This window comes from Lepisosteus platostomus, chromosome 11 (genome assembly GCF_059453375.1).
Source record: "Lepisosteus platostomus isolate fLepPlt1 chromosome 11, fLepPlt1.hap1, whole genome shotgun sequence".
NCBI lineage: Eukaryota > Metazoa > Chordata > Actinopteri > Semionotiformes > Lepisosteidae > Lepisosteus > Lepisosteus platostomus.
The window spans coordinates 3,362,797-3,380,695 of NC_142621.1; the positions used below are offsets into that span (position 1 = coordinate 3,362,797).

The 17,899-nt window shown below is 46.7% G+C and overlaps 2 protein-coding genes across 3 annotated transcripts; one reads left to right on the forward strand and one right to left on the reverse strand.

The window, feature by feature from the left end:
• Positions 1 to 42: 42 nt before the first annotated feature.
• rad54l (RAD54 like) lies at positions 43 to 11,825 on the forward strand. Of its 2 annotated transcripts, none has more exons than XM_088597885.1 (19): positions 43 to 406; positions 1,350 to 1,468; positions 1,697 to 1,777; positions 2,368 to 2,487; positions 2,890 to 2,950; positions 3,417 to 3,552; positions 4,181 to 4,250; positions 4,735 to 5,023; positions 5,417 to 5,541; positions 5,990 to 6,140; positions 6,409 to 6,535; positions 6,633 to 6,707; positions 7,495 to 7,625; positions 8,274 to 8,384; positions 8,716 to 8,839; positions 9,282 to 9,360; positions 9,672 to 9,851; positions 10,448 to 10,611; positions 11,271 to 11,825. In XM_088597885.1, exons 2-19 carry the CDS (start codon positions 1,466 to 1,468, stop codon positions 11,470 to 11,472), a joined length of 2,229 nt encoding a protein of 742 aa, XP_088454011.1. In that variant the 5' UTR covers positions 43 to 406; positions 1,350 to 1,465; the 3' UTR covers positions 11,473 to 11,825. The 2 variants fall into 2 exon arrangements, with proteins under 2 accessions (XP_088454011.1, XP_088454010.1); XM_088597884.1 differs by lacking the exon at positions 43 to 406 and adding an exon at positions 882 to 1,236.
• lrrc41 (leucine rich repeat containing 41) lies at positions 10,026 to 17,807 on the reverse strand. Its single transcript, XM_088597886.1, has 10 exons — positions 17,502 to 17,807; positions 16,965 to 17,051; positions 16,398 to 16,468; positions 15,112 to 16,009; positions 14,606 to 14,836; positions 14,059 to 14,220; positions 13,701 to 13,799; positions 13,118 to 13,240; positions 12,819 to 12,894; positions 10,026 to 12,221 (listed from the first exon to the last, which is right to left on the reverse strand). The coding sequence occupies exons 1-10, from the start codon at positions 17,599 to 17,601 to the stop codon at positions 12,002 to 12,004; spliced, it is 2,067 nt and encodes a 688-aa protein (XP_088454012.1). The 5' UTR covers positions 17,602 to 17,807; the 3' UTR covers positions 10,026 to 12,001.
• Positions 17,808 to 17,899: the final 92 nt, after the last annotated feature.

Consider the following 17,899-nt stretch of genomic DNA (forward strand, 5'->3'; position numbering starts at 1 on the left):
TGTACTTCTCTCCACAAACAGAATTGAAGACCGCGAACGCGGTTGTTTATTCATCCGGAGAAGGACTATTTTTACTTCAGTTTAGCGGCGTTAACACTTCATTTGAAATTCAAACCCAATTCAGCAGCAAATGAACGCAGCCCGTTGTGCTTTCGTAAAGCATGAAGTTTCGAAATTCGCGGAGAAATCATTTCAAATGTCAGAATAAATTAGATTCACTACGTCCTTGATGCAGTGCTGCGGGTATCAGCGGGGCGCATTGCAATGAAAGGAAATGGGGCGACTCCCGTTTTGCACCTGCACCCGGGCTACGGCCGGGTCCGACCTCTGTTCACTTGCTGCTTGTGCTGGGGTCCTGGACTGAGGTGTGCCAGTCACGGCGCTCAACAGCTCTGCGGAACACGAGGTATCATCATCATCTACCTCTGCAAAACGGTGTCTTGTAGTGTCTGATTTCATTGACACATTTAGAGTCTATTAATACCTCCAGCGTTCTGACGCAAAGTGCAAAATCTGAACAGGAAGAGGGCCAGAGCAATAAACCTCATGACCTGCATTTTTACCTTCTTCTTTAGAAGAGCCTTTACTTAACTGGTGCTGTTCTTTACCCCTCTGCTCCTACTGTATTCAGTGCTCCCATCTACTGTCTCCTCTCACTGTGTATTCTAATTGTGCATGTCTATTTTTTATTGTTGTTGTCATTCTGTAAAGTGCTTTGACAAGCCCACTTTAATATATAAAAATAATATATAATATATAAAATACAGCCTTGCAGCCTAACACACCAGCCACAGCATAGACGCGGATTTTGAAAACGCTGTCAACGGTTTTGTCCTTGTGCGCTTTCCGTACGGGTAGGTGCTACGTCACCAGCGCGCGGAATGTTCAATAACTGCACAGGGAAACAGAGTGGCTGTGTCCCGGAAAACTTAAAATATCGACTATTTTTATTTAATGATCGCTGTGTCAAGCGGTGTACATAAAATTATATGTTAACACCGCCCGGTCAAACGTCAGCGAGCAAGGAAACCAGATATAACCTGGAAGTAGGGTTATAAAAGGCTTTCCGATGCTGAATTAGGAATTAAGTCGTCTTATTTTAGGTTGTTAATGTTGCTGTTGACTTGTTGAACTCCATGTGGGGATCGAAATGCCTTCATATTTTTATTAAGAAGGCTGGTCTTCAATTTGTGGACAGACGCATTATTAACGAATTAAAACACTAGATGTGAACAGGTTAGTTCTAGTGAAACCCATGCAAGCTTCGTTTTTTTAAACTTTAAATTAAGATACGTCTTGCGCTACACATTTATTTTTCGTTTCATAATAAGATGATGTTTATGTTTCAGACGAATCCAAAGCCAGTCCTAGTTGGCAACACTGTGGTGGAGATTCTCTGATTGCCCAGGAAACGATGCAGACAGAAGTCGACATAAAATCGCGTCAAACCTAGAAGAAAGAGACAATGGTAAGTGGAGCTGCTGTAAAACGTTGCGTATTTTCCTTCGCTTGTTGCACGGGGCTGCTGTTCTTGACGTCCAGTTCAAACATCCCTGATCCCCAACAATCCCCAAACTATGCTGTAGCTGAAAAGGTGCCAGCGATGCCGGCCGCCTGCTTGAATTCAGAGCTCAGCTTTTATGTACAGCTGTGAAACGCTGCATTTACCCGTCTGACTCGCCCGCTCTCTGCACAGAGACGGAGCCTCGCTCCCAGTCAGCTGGCCAAGAGGAAGCAAGGAGATTCCTCTGAAGATGAGGACTGGCACCCGGAGGCGGTAAGTAATCATGACAATAATGAACTTGAACTTTATTGCCATATGTAACCGGCACATGTACTGGTACAAGGGGATTCTTACTGACAGAAAGTCTCTCGATTGTTAAAAAGTGTAAAAACACACATTTCAGACAGTGCATCAAGACAATGTACAAACACTTGACAATGTACAAGTAAACAGTTTGAATGTAAACAATGCAGACATGTAAACAGTGACTGCAGATGTGCAATAAATAAGAAATCATGATGAGGTAGATGGTGTAGGTGTGGTCCGAGGGCCGTGGTCAGATGTGTTCGCCAATCGCACTGCTTGTGGCTAGAAGCTATTGAAGAATCTGGTGGTCAGTGGCCAGATGCTCTTGTATCTCTTGCCTGAGGACAGTGGGGTGAAGAGCTCAGGCCCGGGGTGGTGACTGTCCCCTGTGATGGCCAGAATTCTACCACGGCAGCGGTCCTCGTAGAGCTGTTTAATCTCTGTGAGACCATGGCCGAATCGGGTTCCAGGTTCGTTACCTTTCGTTACCTTTCCCGAGAGACGAACGTGACTATTCAAGGAGTGTCGTTCCGGGTGTGTGCTTGGTGTTTTTCCAGACCCCGAAGCGCAGGAGAGGTGGGAGTGTGAGTGGAAGAAGAGAGAGCTACGTCTCCCCTTTCCGTAAGCCCCTCACCCCGCTCACCAACCAGCCCGTCTGTCTGGACAGCAGCGCACATGTGAGTTCTGCTTCTGACCTGCTGTTACAATAACCCAGTATGGACATTGTTTCCCATGGATCTCCATCATTCCTTCATTCTTTCAGCTGAAAATGTGAGGTGTTGAAAAGTGAGAACTTGTACTGTTTATGAAAGGTACACAAGCAAGTAAAGGCCAATGTACGTCTCAGCTGCAATACAGCTAATAGCAGGGATATCATAAGAATCTGCTTTTAGAAGCTTCGATGCTCCTTTCAGATATGAAAGTGAAAGGCACAGATTTCTGGCTACCTATATTTGTCACTGAGCCTTTTGTAAACTATAGTTTTGTGCCGTGATTTGAATCCTGTCAGTGATTTTAAACCATACCTGCTTCCAGGAACAATCTTTGCTCTACAATGTCGTCTTGTTGTGTATTTGCAGGAAGCCTTCATTCGCTGTATTCTCTCAAAGCCGTTTAAAGTTCCCATTCCAAATTACACTGGTGAGTTGCTTGTGTTTGTCACCGCAGGTCCTTCACCTATCATGCAGGGTGGATACTCAAATTAGTGTGATGTAATTAGTGGACTAGCTCAAGGATCTTCGTGAACTAGACTGTGGTAATTGGCTCTATTAACTATTAAGCGCCAAACAAGCCAGATCGGCCTCCTCTTACCATCATCTCTTTTGCAATTCATGAGAGATGGTGTTGCTTCACCTTAACAACACACATAAGCCCCCATGCTGACCTGGTGCTCACTCCAAGCGTTCCATGTGTTTAAGCCCAGACATTTCATCTAATGAAAAAACTTACCTGAGCATCAGTTCATTAAATCATTCCTGGCTTCACAAACTGTTTCAGAGAACTTACAGAGTAGAAGGCAACTGTGCCTTGATTGTAGCAGACGGTGCTGTGTCTCTGGCCAGCTTGAGATCGTTCCCAGCCCGTCTAGTGACTTATCTCTCTACAGGCCCGCTTGGTATCAGAGCTCTGGGTTTGAAGCGAGCTGGAGTCCGGAAGGCACTTCATGACCCCTTTGAAGAAGGAGCGCTGGTGTTGTATGAGCCTCCCCAGCTGAGTGCTCATGAATTGATCAAGGCAGACAAGTGAGTGTAAATCTGATTTATTGGTGAAACAGCCACTCAATGCACATACGTTCCATACGTTTTACTGCCAAGAACAGAAAATGCTTTTGTTTTATTAACTACATATTGAGTGGCTAAGCATGCATTACTGTTACAGAACTCTATAAATACTTCTGTCGTAACTGGTTTTACTGGTTTTCGTCTTGTTGAAACATTAAAATTTCAAAATGCATACCTTTTATTTACTTTGGATCAAGTTCAGCATCTTTCACATAAGCTGAAAAGCGTCCACTTTGCATCAGATTAATAAAACAGATCTCAGATGTAACGAATGGTAAATGAATATGTCATTTCATCAGAAATATAAGTATTGGTTGTGTTTTGTGCACAAAACTTGTTTAGTGATCAATAAAATTCAGAGGATGTCTCTTAAGTAATCAGCTGCTGTAATAGATAGTACAGCTTTCTTTGTTTTCTCACTAGGGCACAGAAGTAAATGAGTAAATTCTGGTCTGTACTTTAATTCTGTTTGCGGTTTGAGAAATGGAATTTCCATGATCATTCAATCAATGATGTGGGTGACAGTATATGTGGCAAACAACATCTTCTTTTTTTGTAATCTTTATCAACTATTCTCTTTTTTTAAAAGGGAGAAACTCCCTGTGCATGTTGTTGTGGATCCCGTGTTGAGTAAAGTGTTGAGACCCCACCAGAGAGAGGTGAGTCTGGGAACAACAGCTTATAAAAATATAGTGTTACAGGAGCACTTTGTTACCATAAATACTGTTTCTAGAAGTTTCTAATCTCAAGTGTTCGGGTTTCCAATAAAACATGGAGGTAAATATTCATCTATTGGGAAAGGCTAGCTGTTTCTGGGTACAGATATTGGCATGCTTGGATTGCTGCCTCACAGCGCTGGTCAAACAGGAAATCCATTGCTCGGGTTAAGGTAATGGGAAATCGTACTACATGCGTCAACATTCTGAAAACATAACCGTGTCAGGCTGAAAAAGATGTTATCCATCGTCTCTGGATGGTTGACAAATTTTACGACGAACGTCCCTGCCTCCCATTGAGGTTTACAGAACTCGCAGCTGTAGTGGAGCACTACTAAGGGCATCCCCCAAGCTGAGCTTCAGGCTGGGAAATGTTCGTAATGGGATGTGAAAAGTATTTCGCTGAAGCAAACGCTGTGCTCCGCAGGGGGTGAAGTTCCTGTGGGACTGTGTCACGGGCAGGCGCATTCCTCAGAGCTACGGCTGCATCATGGGAGATGAGATGGGGCTGGGAAAGACCCTGCAGTGCATCGCGCTGATGTGGACCCTGCTCAGGCAGAGCCCCGACGCCAAGCCGGAGATCGACAAGGCCATCGTGGTGGCGCCCTCCAGCCTGGTGAGGAACTGGTACAACGAGGTGGGGAAGTGGCTGGCAGGGAGAATCCATCCGGTGGCCATCGACGGGGGCTCGAAAGAGGAGATCGACCGAAAACTCGGTAAGCGCCGGTCGTGATGCCAGCGTGACGCTCCACTTCAGCGGTATGTTTTAAAATATCTCCCACATGTCGCCTCGTCCCAGCCGTGGACGTGTTCAGGCAGGGTCTGGTCAGTTCCCATCAGAGGGAGTCACAGACCTGACTGGAGTCACTCTGTTTTGAGCTCAGTTTGCCTGGTTGTAATAAAAACACTTGAGCTCACAAGTGAGATTCTTGTTTGTGATGTCTTTGACATATAAAACAAAACAAAACAAAATACGGTAGGCCTTGCTTTTAATTGTGTTTGATGTTCTTGTGGATTTTCTATTTATTTAGCACAACAAATCCAAAACGTGATTTTTAAAATGCAATGGTGCAGATCGAACCAACAAAGTCTCGTTTGTCCATTGGCAGTCAATTTCATCTCGCAGCAAGGCCTGAGGGTCCCATCTCCTATCCTGATCATTTCTTACGAGACTTTCCGTCTGCATGCTGCTGTCCTGCACAAAGGCAAGGTTGGACTGGTCATCTGCGATGAGGTAAGGGAGTCCTCAGCTCTTCTTAGAACTGTGCAGTATCGTTCGCTTTGCACGGCTGCCACCACAGGCAGGGTTGGAAATCAATGTAATCGATTTGGTGTGTTGATTCACAGTGCGGCGTAGATCCATTGTTTTTCTTTTAACTTGTGTTTAACTACAGTTAGGCACCCTAGCATTCCTACGCACTCTCTAAAGCCAGGCGATCTGTGGACACAACTTCAAGAAGCATTCTGAAAGTATAGCAAAACTCCTATAAATGAGATGGGTGAAGACTGGACCCATTGCTTTTGAGAGAAAACTTCCAGGCTTGTGCACGGATTAGTTTTCCAATGGAATGCCGCATTTGTGTAGTGCGGTTTCAGCTGTCCTTCAAGATTTTAACTTTGTCCTTTTTTCCCTTTCTAATTCTGCACGTAGTGACTCACAGATCTGCCTCTTTGCTGTCCAGGGTCACCGTCTAAAGAACTCGGAGAACCAGACGTACCAGGCTCTGAGTGCCATGAGTTCCCAGCGCCGTGTCCTCATCTCCGGGACGCCTATCCAGAATGATCTGCTGGAGTACTTTAGCCTGGTGCACTTCGTGAATGCTGGTATCCTCGGTGAGAAAGCATTGGTGTTCACTCTGCTTTTCAAAAGATCATGCAGGGCCAAAGTACAGGAGAACTGTGTTGCAGCCAAATCTTTTTTTCAGGCTTTTAAAGAAGAGGAAGATGTATCCCTAAGGTGCTGCACAGAGCATCTGCTTTTGTGCTGGTCTTCCTTATAAAATACTGTTGGAGCTTAAGTAACTCACAACCTAATCAATTACCGAGACTGTGTCCATTTCAGAACACACCCAGACAAGGTTGCTTTGCTCTGTTTCTTCAGGGACTGCTCAGGAGTTTAAGAAGCGCTTTGAAATCCCCATCTTGAAGGGACGTGATGCGGATGCCAGTGACAAAGACAGGCAGTGTGGGGAGGAGAAGCTCAAAGAGCTCATCTCCATTGTCAACAGGTTGGAAGCAATTTGCAGTTCCTTGCCGTCTCTGTAGGTTGGTAACTGAATTGTCACCAGTGTCCAGTAAGAACCTTCTTCATGTTTTTTTTTTCAGGTGTTTAATCAGAAGGACGTCGGATATTCTTTCGAAGTACCTGCCTGTGAAGATCGAGCAGGTCGTCTGCTGCAGGTACGGGCCAAAGGCACATCCGAAAATGTCATACTAGGTTTGCTAGGTATTGCCTTTGTGGAAAGATCCTTGATAATCCCCAGCAAATGCATTTCACTAGGCCTACAGACAACACCTTTACATGGCGAACCCGAGACACTTAGGAGTGTGAAGATGATCGTCGTCCCTTGGGTTGCTGTGGTATCAAGTGTGGGGCTCTGTTTAACAGAGGTGCCTACGCTTCAGTGGGTGCTGAACCTCCTGGGTGGGGCTGTGTAGCCTGTGATGTTTGGAAAGATGAATGGTTTGAAGGTGGGCGTGTCCGAGGAGTCGGCGTTCAGTTCCTCGATTTTCCCCCCCGTGTGTGGCTGCAGTGTTCAGGACTGTGAGTCGGGGAGCAAAAATCATTGAACATTGAAAGAATGTTTTTCAGTTGAGGAAATGAGCTGCAGTTGTACAGGGCTCATATAAAACGCTTCTTGTATAGGGGGTGAGACAGTTTATTCCCTGGAGCGTGGCTCCTGTCTGGGTGGCGTACAGCACAGCAGATCAGGCAGGGAAGTGAGAATTGCTTCCTCGGTAGGATTAAGGGGGCGATGCTTAACGCTACACAGTGGCCCCAGTCACCACACTGGGGCCCAGGTTTGAACATGCTGGTCCGGGGGGAACAGCGCCACCTGCTGGTACACCAACAGCAGCTTCAACCAGGTCTGGCAAGTTGGTAACCCTGATGGAATTGCGCAGTTTTATATGTTTATGTACTGTATATACGCACAAACGTGGTTTTGTGGTGATTCTGTGCGGCCAGGCTGACCCCTCTGCAGACAGAGCTGTACAAGCTGTTCCTGCAGCAGGCCAAGCCTGAGGAGGAGCTGCAGACGGGCAAGATCTCCGTGTCCTCGCTGTCCTCCATAACCTCTCTGAAGAAGCTCTGCAACCGTGAGTCCCCACTGCTTACTGCTGTCTTCCTACATGGAGTTAATCTATGGGATCTCTTTCCTAGCAGAAGCTGAATGTATGCGGCCCCACTTTTCATGTATATTCAAACATCCCAGTTTGAAAAGGAGAGGACGTTGTACAGCCAGTCTAGTTTTCAGTATATGTTAGTGGCAAATTCATTGGATGATCTCGTCCAGCTGTATCTCGAAAGAAACTGTTAACTCTGTCAATGATCTGTCTTGGTAACTTGTTCCAGATTTCCACAGCTGTGGAAAAGTGCCTTAGTTTACATTTATGTCCTCCAGTCCATGTGTCTCTGTTTAACCTGAATTTCATTGAGTTGAAATAAAATAACTCACTTGGCAAGTGCACAGGTTCATATTAAAAAAGACTGCAGTGTACACATAAGCAAGCCATTGAAGAAACTTAATGAACTTAACAGAATAACTTCTGACATTGGAAACAACACAGCACAAGTTTTATTGTGTGATTAAAGTTGATCAGTATATACAGTCATCTGATAACTTTATATTCCTTAGCTAAACTTTTCTGTGTAGATTTTATGGTATACATAATGTCCTTGTTGAAAAGAGAAGTTAATTTCAGAACAGGCAGAGATATTTATTCAAGACCCTTTGCTGTTTCCAGACCCGTCTCTTATCTATGACAAGTGTCTTGAAGGAGAGGAAGGCTTCGATGGTGCCCTGGAGCTGTTCCCCCCAGGGTACAGCCCTAAGGCTGTGGAGCCACAGCTCTCCGGTAAGCCAGCAGTGATCAGGTCCTGCACATCTCAGCCTCGCCTGTTCAGTAAATCAGTAACACTGGGCCAGTGCCAGTACCAGCAATACCACTGCTCTCTGGGGCTTCCATCCTGTGTGAAGTAACCTTGCGTGTACTGTCTCTTGGTTTGTGTGTATCCAGGAAAGTAAACCTCAGTCATTAAGGGATTAGAAGACGCTTTTCTCACACTCTGGTTTCAGACTGAAATGTTTACTTATTAGGTACATGAAAAATGCAACAAGAGTTCTAGACAGATGTCTGCCTGTACCTCACTGGAAGCATTTTCTTGAAGGGCTGTGTTGTTTTTTAGGGAAGATGCTTGTGCTGGATTATATTCTGGCCATGACAAGAAGCACCACCAGCGATAAAGTGGTTCTGGTATCGAACTACACTCAGACTCTGGACCTCTTTGAGAAGCTGTGCCGATCTCGGAGGTGAGAGCAGTCAGCATCAAAGCACACCGATCGCACTGTCAAGCAACTGCTGCAATGTTACTTAATGCTACATTCTAGAAAAAATATCAAATTAATTAATGTTTCATGTGATGTTGATGGCACTGTTTTTTCATTGCTAAATGAGTTATTGCTAATTATCCACACCGTTTCCTTTATTGTAAAACCTCCGGCCATCAGAACCATCAGTGCTTTATGAATGCAAGTAGTTTAAAGTCCCTTCTATTAGCTTTAAATCAAAAAAGGAAGTCTTTTATTACTACCTTTATATTTTGTATAAGATACACATATAAAGATCACCAGTCCTTCATTCAGTTTGGTTTATTTATGTACACGCTGGTTAAGAGATGGAATTTTTTATTTGCATTTTTAATTAGAATAGAAATAGTTCCAACACAGGGCTGTGTTTTTTTGTGTTGGACAGGTACCTCTATGTTCGATTGGATGGTACCATGTCCATTAAGAAGAGGGCGAAAATTGTGGAGAGATTCAACAGCCCCTCTGTGAGTACTGCGCAGTTGTATTGTTCTGTGACTCGTGACTGTTATACAGAGGACAAGCTGTCCTTACAGAAAGATCCATGTGAAATTAATCTATAGGCCTGCAGGATCCGACGGAACAATTTCACATCAGGACTGATGCTGGTACCAGTGCCAGTACCAGCAGGACTGGGGTGACAGGCAGAATAACATTTTGCAGTTGAGTTCAGATGAAATCCGTCTGCAGTATGAAGGCTGACCTGTGTGATTTTTTTTGTCCTTGCTTCATGAGCAGCACGCACAAGGCTCTGTTCTTCTCCTTTGCCTCCACCCAGAACCCAGAGTTCATCTTCATGCTGAGCAGCAAGGCTGGGGGCTGTGGGCTGAATCTGATCGGCGCCAACCGCCTGGTGATGTTTGACCCGGACTGGAACCCAGCGAACGACGAGCAGGCCATGGCCCGCGTGTGGCGAGACGGGCAGAAGAAGACGTGCTACATCTACAGGCTCCTCTCGGTGAGCAGAGGGAGGAGGCGTGGGGCAGGGAGCTGTTTGATGTAACCTACCATGAATGTGAATGACTGACGAGCACGCTTGAACCTGAGAAAAGCACCGCCTGCTCTTGACAACTAACAGCAGCTGACATCCCCTGGTTAACTGGTCAAATTCTCTACGTCACTGCAGGAAGCATTTTGATGTTCCATTTGTTTATTGGTTTCTCAGGGAAAGGAAAGAATATTACATGGTACCATAGACAATAATGAACAAATGTGAATAATGATCATGGCGTGAAAGACCTGGTACCGAAACAATAATATCAAAACAAGGAATAAAGGAGTAGAAACAAGGAAACCAGAGATTTGGAAGGGATAAACAAAGGAAGTCACAGTCCTCATGGTCTTTCATGTGTCTGGGTCGAGCTGCAAGCTCTTAAAGAAGTTTAAAGGGGGCTGCCAGGCAGAATACAATTTTGCAGTTGAGCCACGGTCAGTTCGGCCCACCTTCCTTCTGTGATCATGTCCTCGCTGGCAAAACGGCGCCGGTGCGTTCTCGGCTGGTAGAGCCACCGAGAACAGCGCTGACGTTGGACGTTGGGGTGTGTGTCTGCACAGACGGGGACGATCGAGGAGAAGATCCTCCAGCGCCAGGCCCACAAGAAGGCCCTGAGCAGCTGCGTGGTGGACGAGGAGCAGGACGTGGAGCGCCACTTCTCCCTGGAGGAGCTGCGCGAGCTCTTCTGCCTGCGCGAGGACACGGCCAGCGACACGCACAGCAGGTACCTGCCCGCCTCCGAGACCACGCCTGCGTCCGAGGAACTAAGGAATGGTCAAGCGTTCAACTTTGTTGTTTTTTTTGTTTTTTTTTTAGTCAAGGCGACGGGTAAGTTCCCCAGTTGTGTAGTTGTGTAGTTATGGGCGGAGCGGTGGCTCTGTGGCTAAGGATCTGCGCCTGTGACTGGAAGGTTGCCGGTTCAAATCCCGCGGCCGGCAGAGGAATCCTACTCCGTTGGGGCCCTGAGCAAGGCCCCTAACCCTAACTGCTCCAGGGGCGCCGTACAATGGCAGAGCCTGCGCTCTGACCCCAAGCTTCTCCCTGTCTGTGTGTCTGTGTCTCCATGAAGAAAAGCTGGGGTATGCGAAAAGAGGGATTCCTAATGCAAGAAATTGTATAGGGCTAATAAAGAAACATTAGAATGACATTTATATGTAAAGTCCACAGCATCTGAATTGCTTCATTATTTTAAAAATGAGAGGCTTTCGGTTTTTCAACAGGGTTAACTTGTATGGGTAACCGCGCGGGTGTTTGCATCCACTGGTTTCTAACTTGGCCCCCATGTAAAAGCGATCACCTTGTTGATATTGCAATGATTGGGCGCGTGGGGTTGAACTTTGTTCTTGGGACACGTACAGTGTGACCTAACCTGATGTGCCCTAGGTTCCGCTGCCGGCGCTGTGTGAACGAGCGGCAGGTCCGCGCCCCCCCCGACGCCGCCGACTGCACCAGCGACCTGTCCCAGTGGCACCACGGCTCGGACAGGAGGGGCTTGAGGGACCCGGTGCTGCAGGCGTCCTGGGACGCGGGCGTCTCCTTCGTCTTCCACCAGCGGTCCCACGAGGACCAGAGAGGGCTGCTGTGACAGGCTGGCTCGGCCTTCAGCGGGACGAACCGGAGCAGAGCACGTCTTCCATCTGCCGGCAGGTGCTGCTCTCTCCGACAGTCCTCTCCCCGGGAAGGACCACTCACGCTTTGGACTTGGATCCGCGTTATCCTTACACTTTGAAAGCAGAACGGGAAGATGGGAACTCCGACACCTTTATTTTTAATTTAAAGACAGAGGCATCTCATTCGGACTTAAAACGTTTCTTTTTTGAGGGCAAAAAGGAAATGCCCCTACCCCCATCCCCCCCTTTTTTTTTTAAAGCTTCAACTCTGTGGTGTAAATAGTTTGTGTCCCGCAATGGCACCGTAATAAAAATCAGAACTGTAAGCGCCGCGGTGTTGTGCGTATAATGAGATTCGAAAGGGAAGAGTCTTCCAAACGGTCAACTGAAGAGCACGTCTGACATTTCTGTTGGGGTTGTTAGGTTCAGAAACGAGCACTTCCCAAGATCTCAAATGGTAATGTGAATTAGTGGGTATAAAAACGCCCGCCCAGCTTGCTCTGGTCACATGACACTGATGTGGTCTGCGAAGGTGGTCCTGGAGTTCCAGCAGTCTTTGGTCACGTGGCACAGTGCCTGCAGCTGCCGCATAGCACGCTCGGTTTTCTGGGGGTCTCTGTCCAGGGGGTTCTCTCGCACATCAAGCTTCAGATGAGGCGAGGGGGGGTGTCTTCCCAGCAACCTCCCAAACTCCAGCAGCCCGTCGGGCAGGATGTAGTTAGAGCTGTGCAAATAAAACAGGAATTCACACGGCATCTTGACATTCGCCAGCACTGTCAAAGTTAGAGCACCTGTTGCAGAGCTCTGCAATAATCCTGTTTTGCAAGTTTGTTTTAAATATACAGTACATAAATTACTGATTTCAGTTTTGGTGTGTTTATACCGTACAAGTATGGAAATTCAGTTCTTTAAAGGTAAAATGGGATTAGTGATAAGTATCAACCCTGTACCATTTTCTGAGTTTCAGAACTGCCCTTTTTCAGGTGTGTTGCCTGAAATGTAACCAAACGGAATCTCTACAGTAGGAAAAAATGCTCATTGTGGCTGTGTCATTCCTACTATGGGTGTCACATGCATCATCACTCCAACCTGTGCCTGTTTTTCGTCAATTGATCAATTGGGGCCGTGTACATTTCAGTGTGCTGGTGTAAGGTATTATCGATAGTCAGTACTGACCGAAGAAACAAACTAAATTAAAAACTGAAAAAAGCCAGCAGATCAATTAAAATCATCGACAGCACTGCAGATTTAGAGCTCAGCTGGAATGAAAACCAGCAGACACACAGTTCCTCCAGGACCACGGCTGGAATAATATAATTACCTGACGTTTAAGTGCTGAATTCTGCCCAGAGAATTTTCAGAAAACAGATCAGCAAAGGCTATCAGGCCCTGATTACCTGTTTGGAAAAAAAAAATCAAACAGAAAAGGATTAAAATGTGCAACAGGAGAACCTCAGTCTGGAAGGGAAAAGAACCTGAGAACAGTCACAAACGAAAGGAGGCTGTCAACCTATTTAGCTTATGTGGTAGTTATTGATCCAGGGATCTCATCCAAAAGTTTCCTTGAAAGAAGACAGGGTATCAGCTTCAGCGAAATGGAAAAACTATTCCAAAGCTCACCCAGGCGGTTTTTTGACACAGAAATTGATCTGAGGGATGTCTGTGCCTTTACTGTGTCGACGAAGCGGCCCAGAAACTCCTCTTTGTTCCTTTCAAACAGGCGGCAGTCCGTGAAGCGTACCTCTAAAATGGAAAAAAATGAATCACTGACGACTGACGTCAGAAATTACGATTGTTTTTTTCTGCTATGGCCCATCAATGCCTCAGTTTCCTCAAAGACCTCAGCTGTAATTACTAAAGAAACATCATGTCGGGATATTTTTTAAGTGGTAAATGTATTCAGCAAGACTTTGAACAAAAAAAAAACATAAATGACTGTTTATGAACATGAGCACCAATGTCAGCATGAAAGAAGTCAATCGGGGGGGAAAAAAAGGGCAAAATTAAAAATGTGGGTAACGAAACCTTCAGCGTGCGTCAATATTGTTGACTGTATCGTTAAATAAAGTGCTTGTGGGAAATTGTTGAGGGGAGAGCTACGGCAAATAACATTTTGACACTGTCCGTACACAGAGGTGATGATCTCAAATCCACAGTCGTACAGGAAGTTTTCTTCACTTGTCGCCGACCGAGGGAACGTTACCTTGCAGAGCAGACCTGTTCAGGAGGTGAAGCACTTCATCCTGACAGCCCGAGAGGCAGAGTTCCTCCAGGGACAGGGTCAGCAGGCGGGGGTTTGACCCTACCACACACAAACAGGACAGTTTTCCGTTCAGTCTCCTATCTGCGTTATATAGGCAGCTGCAGGGTTGGGATACTCAATCGAACAACAAGGGACGGTGACATGCCAACACTGAAGGGGTTGAAGTTGTGAATACTCCAGGTCTTGGAACTGCACGAGAAATTTAACCCCGGAACCTCTTTCCCCCTGCAGGGCGGTGTCTAATGGCCATGTTTCATTCAGAGCAGCAGGGCGACAGAGGACCAGAGGCTGTTGGTACCTGGCAGAGCTAGCAGCAGTGCGCTGAGTTGGGGGGTCTTGCAGCGGAGCCCTTTCAGGTGGAGGCTGGTCAGGCTCTGCGCCCCCTGGAGCACGGTCACGAAGCCCTGAAGGTGCACAGGTTCGACTGGGAACTCCACCTGCAGAGTCTTTAGAGAGCTCTCTGGGGAACAAAGGCCATAATCCAGTGTCGGTTTCGTGGTTTGAGTGAATTTGCCCTCGGTTTAAATAGTCTTCAAAATATTCAGCAGGCCCCGTACAGTAAACATACGTGGCTCGTGTGTTTGCCTCTCAATTTAAAATTTTTTTTTTTTAAGTATGCTAGTCATTTTCTATCCCAACTACGAATTTTCAACCAGATACATTAGGCTTGTTGGAGAACACCAGCTCATTTTGATTATTACATTTTGTCTGTCTGGTTTCTGTTGACCAGCGAAGGGCACGCAGTTCCTAACTTTGAAACATTACGACATGCTGGACAGGGCGTACTTCATGTGATGCAGCACAGTGCTGTCGCTCCGAATGGCCCTGAGAAAGACATACGTTACCTATGGGTGCAGGCTGGTGAGAGGAGCTGCTGTTCCCCTCTGCTCCATAGAAACCAAGCGTAAGAGCCTCCAGCCCAGGACAGGCAGAAAGCAGGCGGGCCAGCAGGGTTGCCACAGACATTCTGCAGCAAACGCTGGTGATGGACAGCACTGAGAGGGAGCAGGCTGGGTTCTGGTACAGCAGGCGCAAGGCTTCCACCATCTCCAAGAGGCTGGGCTCCTCTATGGACCCTGCAGGCAGCACAAAACGGGTAAGAAACTGCAACATGGGGATGCAGGCTGAGAGAGCCGAAAGATCCTAAAATCCATTCTTTTCTTTTTTTCCCCGTTTATAACCAAACATATGGCGAGAGCTTATTCCCTCCCACAAACGTTAGCATCTGTACGTGACAGAGCCCTCTTCAATACATACAGAAGGCCAACGGTCTAGCAAAACTGGGACAGCCTTGCTCAGGGGAGACGGACATGTCGGTCCTTGGCTCTGACGCTGGAGCTGCCCTACTCACATTCACACGTCACCTTTAGGGAGCAAAGACAGAACCAGGAAGAGAGAAGGGGCGAGAGAACTCGGGAGATGACTTCATCGCATACGTCAAGCACCAGAGCAGTGATTCTTCTGACAGGGCAACCTCCCTTCCCTGAGACAAGGGAGGGAAAAGAGGAGAGAGTGCAACCAGGATCCAGGATTTCAGAGTCCACGCACTGGCGGAGTGGTAAATGAGGGGTTCCATCGAATCTACTGCATCCGCCGGGCTCAGCGCCACCCCTGGGCTCCGAGATGTCAAGCCGAGGTAATTTCAAGGCTTTTGCACACAAGTCATCTACCAGTCTCCTTTTCCTGGCTGCACTCTTGTGCTCCTGGTTGCAGCCCTGTGCCTCCTGTGACAGGCCTGTTCCAGCACCAGATGTGTTTGGTCCAAAATCGGAACGCCTCTCATCTTCCAGATCCTGAGTGCGAGATGAAAACGACTGACTGCCCTCCTGTTTCTTGATATCTTGGTGACCAGCGCTCATCCGAAGGATCCAAGTCCAAAGACTGGGGCTGGAGATGCTGCATTTACTCATGACCAGAGTCTGGACCGAGCCGTGGTGGAGGAGGCGATGGATGACGAAGAGCACCGGGCTGAAGTCGTTGTGGAAGAGAGAAAGTCTGATTTCCCGGAGCTTCAGCTGCGTGACGGTGGCCTCCAGGGTCTTCAGGACAGGCCGGAACTCCTCCGAGCTCAGCCGGGACGTCTGCGCCAGGGACCTGGAGAGGATGAGGACCCTGACGTACTTGGCCGCCAGCGAGAGGAGGGAGAAACGGGGGTCTCGCAGACGAGGGTGTTCTTCTTCACTGAAGTGACCGAAAGTGACCATGTGGAAGAGACGCTCCAGGAATTTCTGTCGCCAGTCCTTAATTGGCTGAAAAAAATAAATTAACTGATTAATATATAGAGACTGTATTAGAGGGGGTGGATTTACATGGGGCTGCGTGTATTGTACAGACTGCTGTACATGACCTGCATGCAGAAACCGCTGCTTCACAGATGTCTCTCTAAATGAGAAGGATGTGCAGCTGTACTACCTGTTTATAAGAACACTTTAAAGCTTGTTTGCTTCAAATTAGTCAGATATGGAAGTACGGAGTGTCTCTATCCAAATTTTAAGCACTCCTACAACAAAACCACACTGAAAATGTGTCTTCATTTTTGAAAAGTGCATAATTCGCTGCTCCCTATGTATAATTTTGTATCTATCTTTTTACAAAGTCTAAATTCACTTAAAATAATTGATTCCAAGTGGGTCTGACCTTGTTTCCAGGAGGCCTGATTTTGACCACTTCCATCCAAAGTCCAAACCACACAGAAGCAGTGGACAGGCCTAAAAAGAAAGGCAGCTTTTAACATTTCGTTTAGATGCCTCGCGACACCTGCGCTGATTAGACTGCTTTGCGATAATCCTTTATTTATCCAGTCTGGTCTGTCGAGAACAAAATCTCATTTACAGTCGTAAACCTGGCTGAGCTCACACCACAGCTGCACCGAAAACAGTGAAAGAAAAGGAAAATTGAATAAAATGAAATAAAATACATGCAAAACGGCTCCCAAGGGCTGTCAATATTCTCGTTCCCATGCACCAGGACAGGACAGATTTAGCAAGTGTGGGTGTAAGGCAGTGAATTGCTGACAAACTTGCAACACACATACAGTAGCTACAGAAGTGTTTAGCACGGTCCTCTTAGAATGAATGCATTGCAATTGCTCTGGGTAAGGTGGTGTGTGCTGGCATGTTTTTCCTAAGCCTTGACTCCTATGATAAAGCACAGCTGCACTCCACGGCGTGCCCCAGCCCGCAGAGCAGCCCCGTCTGTACGTGCCTTTGCGAACAGCTACGTCCTCGATCCTCTCCAGGTAGAATATGTTCAAATGCGGCAACAGCTCTTCAATAAGAGAAGACGGTATGTCTGTGGGGAAGGCACAGGGGCGATCAGTAGGAAACAGAAAACAACCAAGCGCATCAATTATAAGTGGACGAATACACCAAGTCCTACCCTTTTACCCTTTTTGTTATTTACTTCTCTGTAGATGTGTAATAACTTGAACGAACGCCGCTTCCCACAGTGAAGTTTACGACGGGAAGGTAACGGCGAGGATCCGCAACTCTGAGCACATTTCGATCACTTGCATTACGTCATGGCGTCAGCGAGACCGTTTCTCAAGTTGCAGGTAGTTCTCACACTTTTCTATCGAGGAAAACTCGCGTGAAAACAAGTTGAAGGACCGCCTCGACGTTTTCAGAATCAGCAATAAACGGTCACCCAGAGATTTAAGTCCTTGTGTCTCAATCACCAGTACTTTAAAGAAAATAAAAGTGATCGATTTTTTCCGCTTTTCTGTTTGATACAGTTTCTTACCCCAGACTTGCTTTTCCAGGACGCGCATGTTTTTGCTGACAGCTTTGATACATATTTTCAAAAGAGGCGCGGCTACATCTGCTTCATGCTTGTTCTCCATTAGTGCACGGCACGTTTATAATAATATATACATACTGTATGTCTGACCTCAGCTAGAAAACTCACATATACTCTGTTCCCCTCTAACCAGCACTACAGTACAGTACATCACTCTCTTCCCAAGTCAACACTGTTTGCACACACCGACTCCAGCAAACACGTGTTCCTCTTCCGCCTACGTCACATGACTCCTCCCCCACCTTATCTGAAATAAAAGGGGGTGTTTGGGTTTGTAAACGATGTTATTATTCTCAAATTACCATGCCATTGCGTGCGACACTTTCGTGGCAGTGTAAATC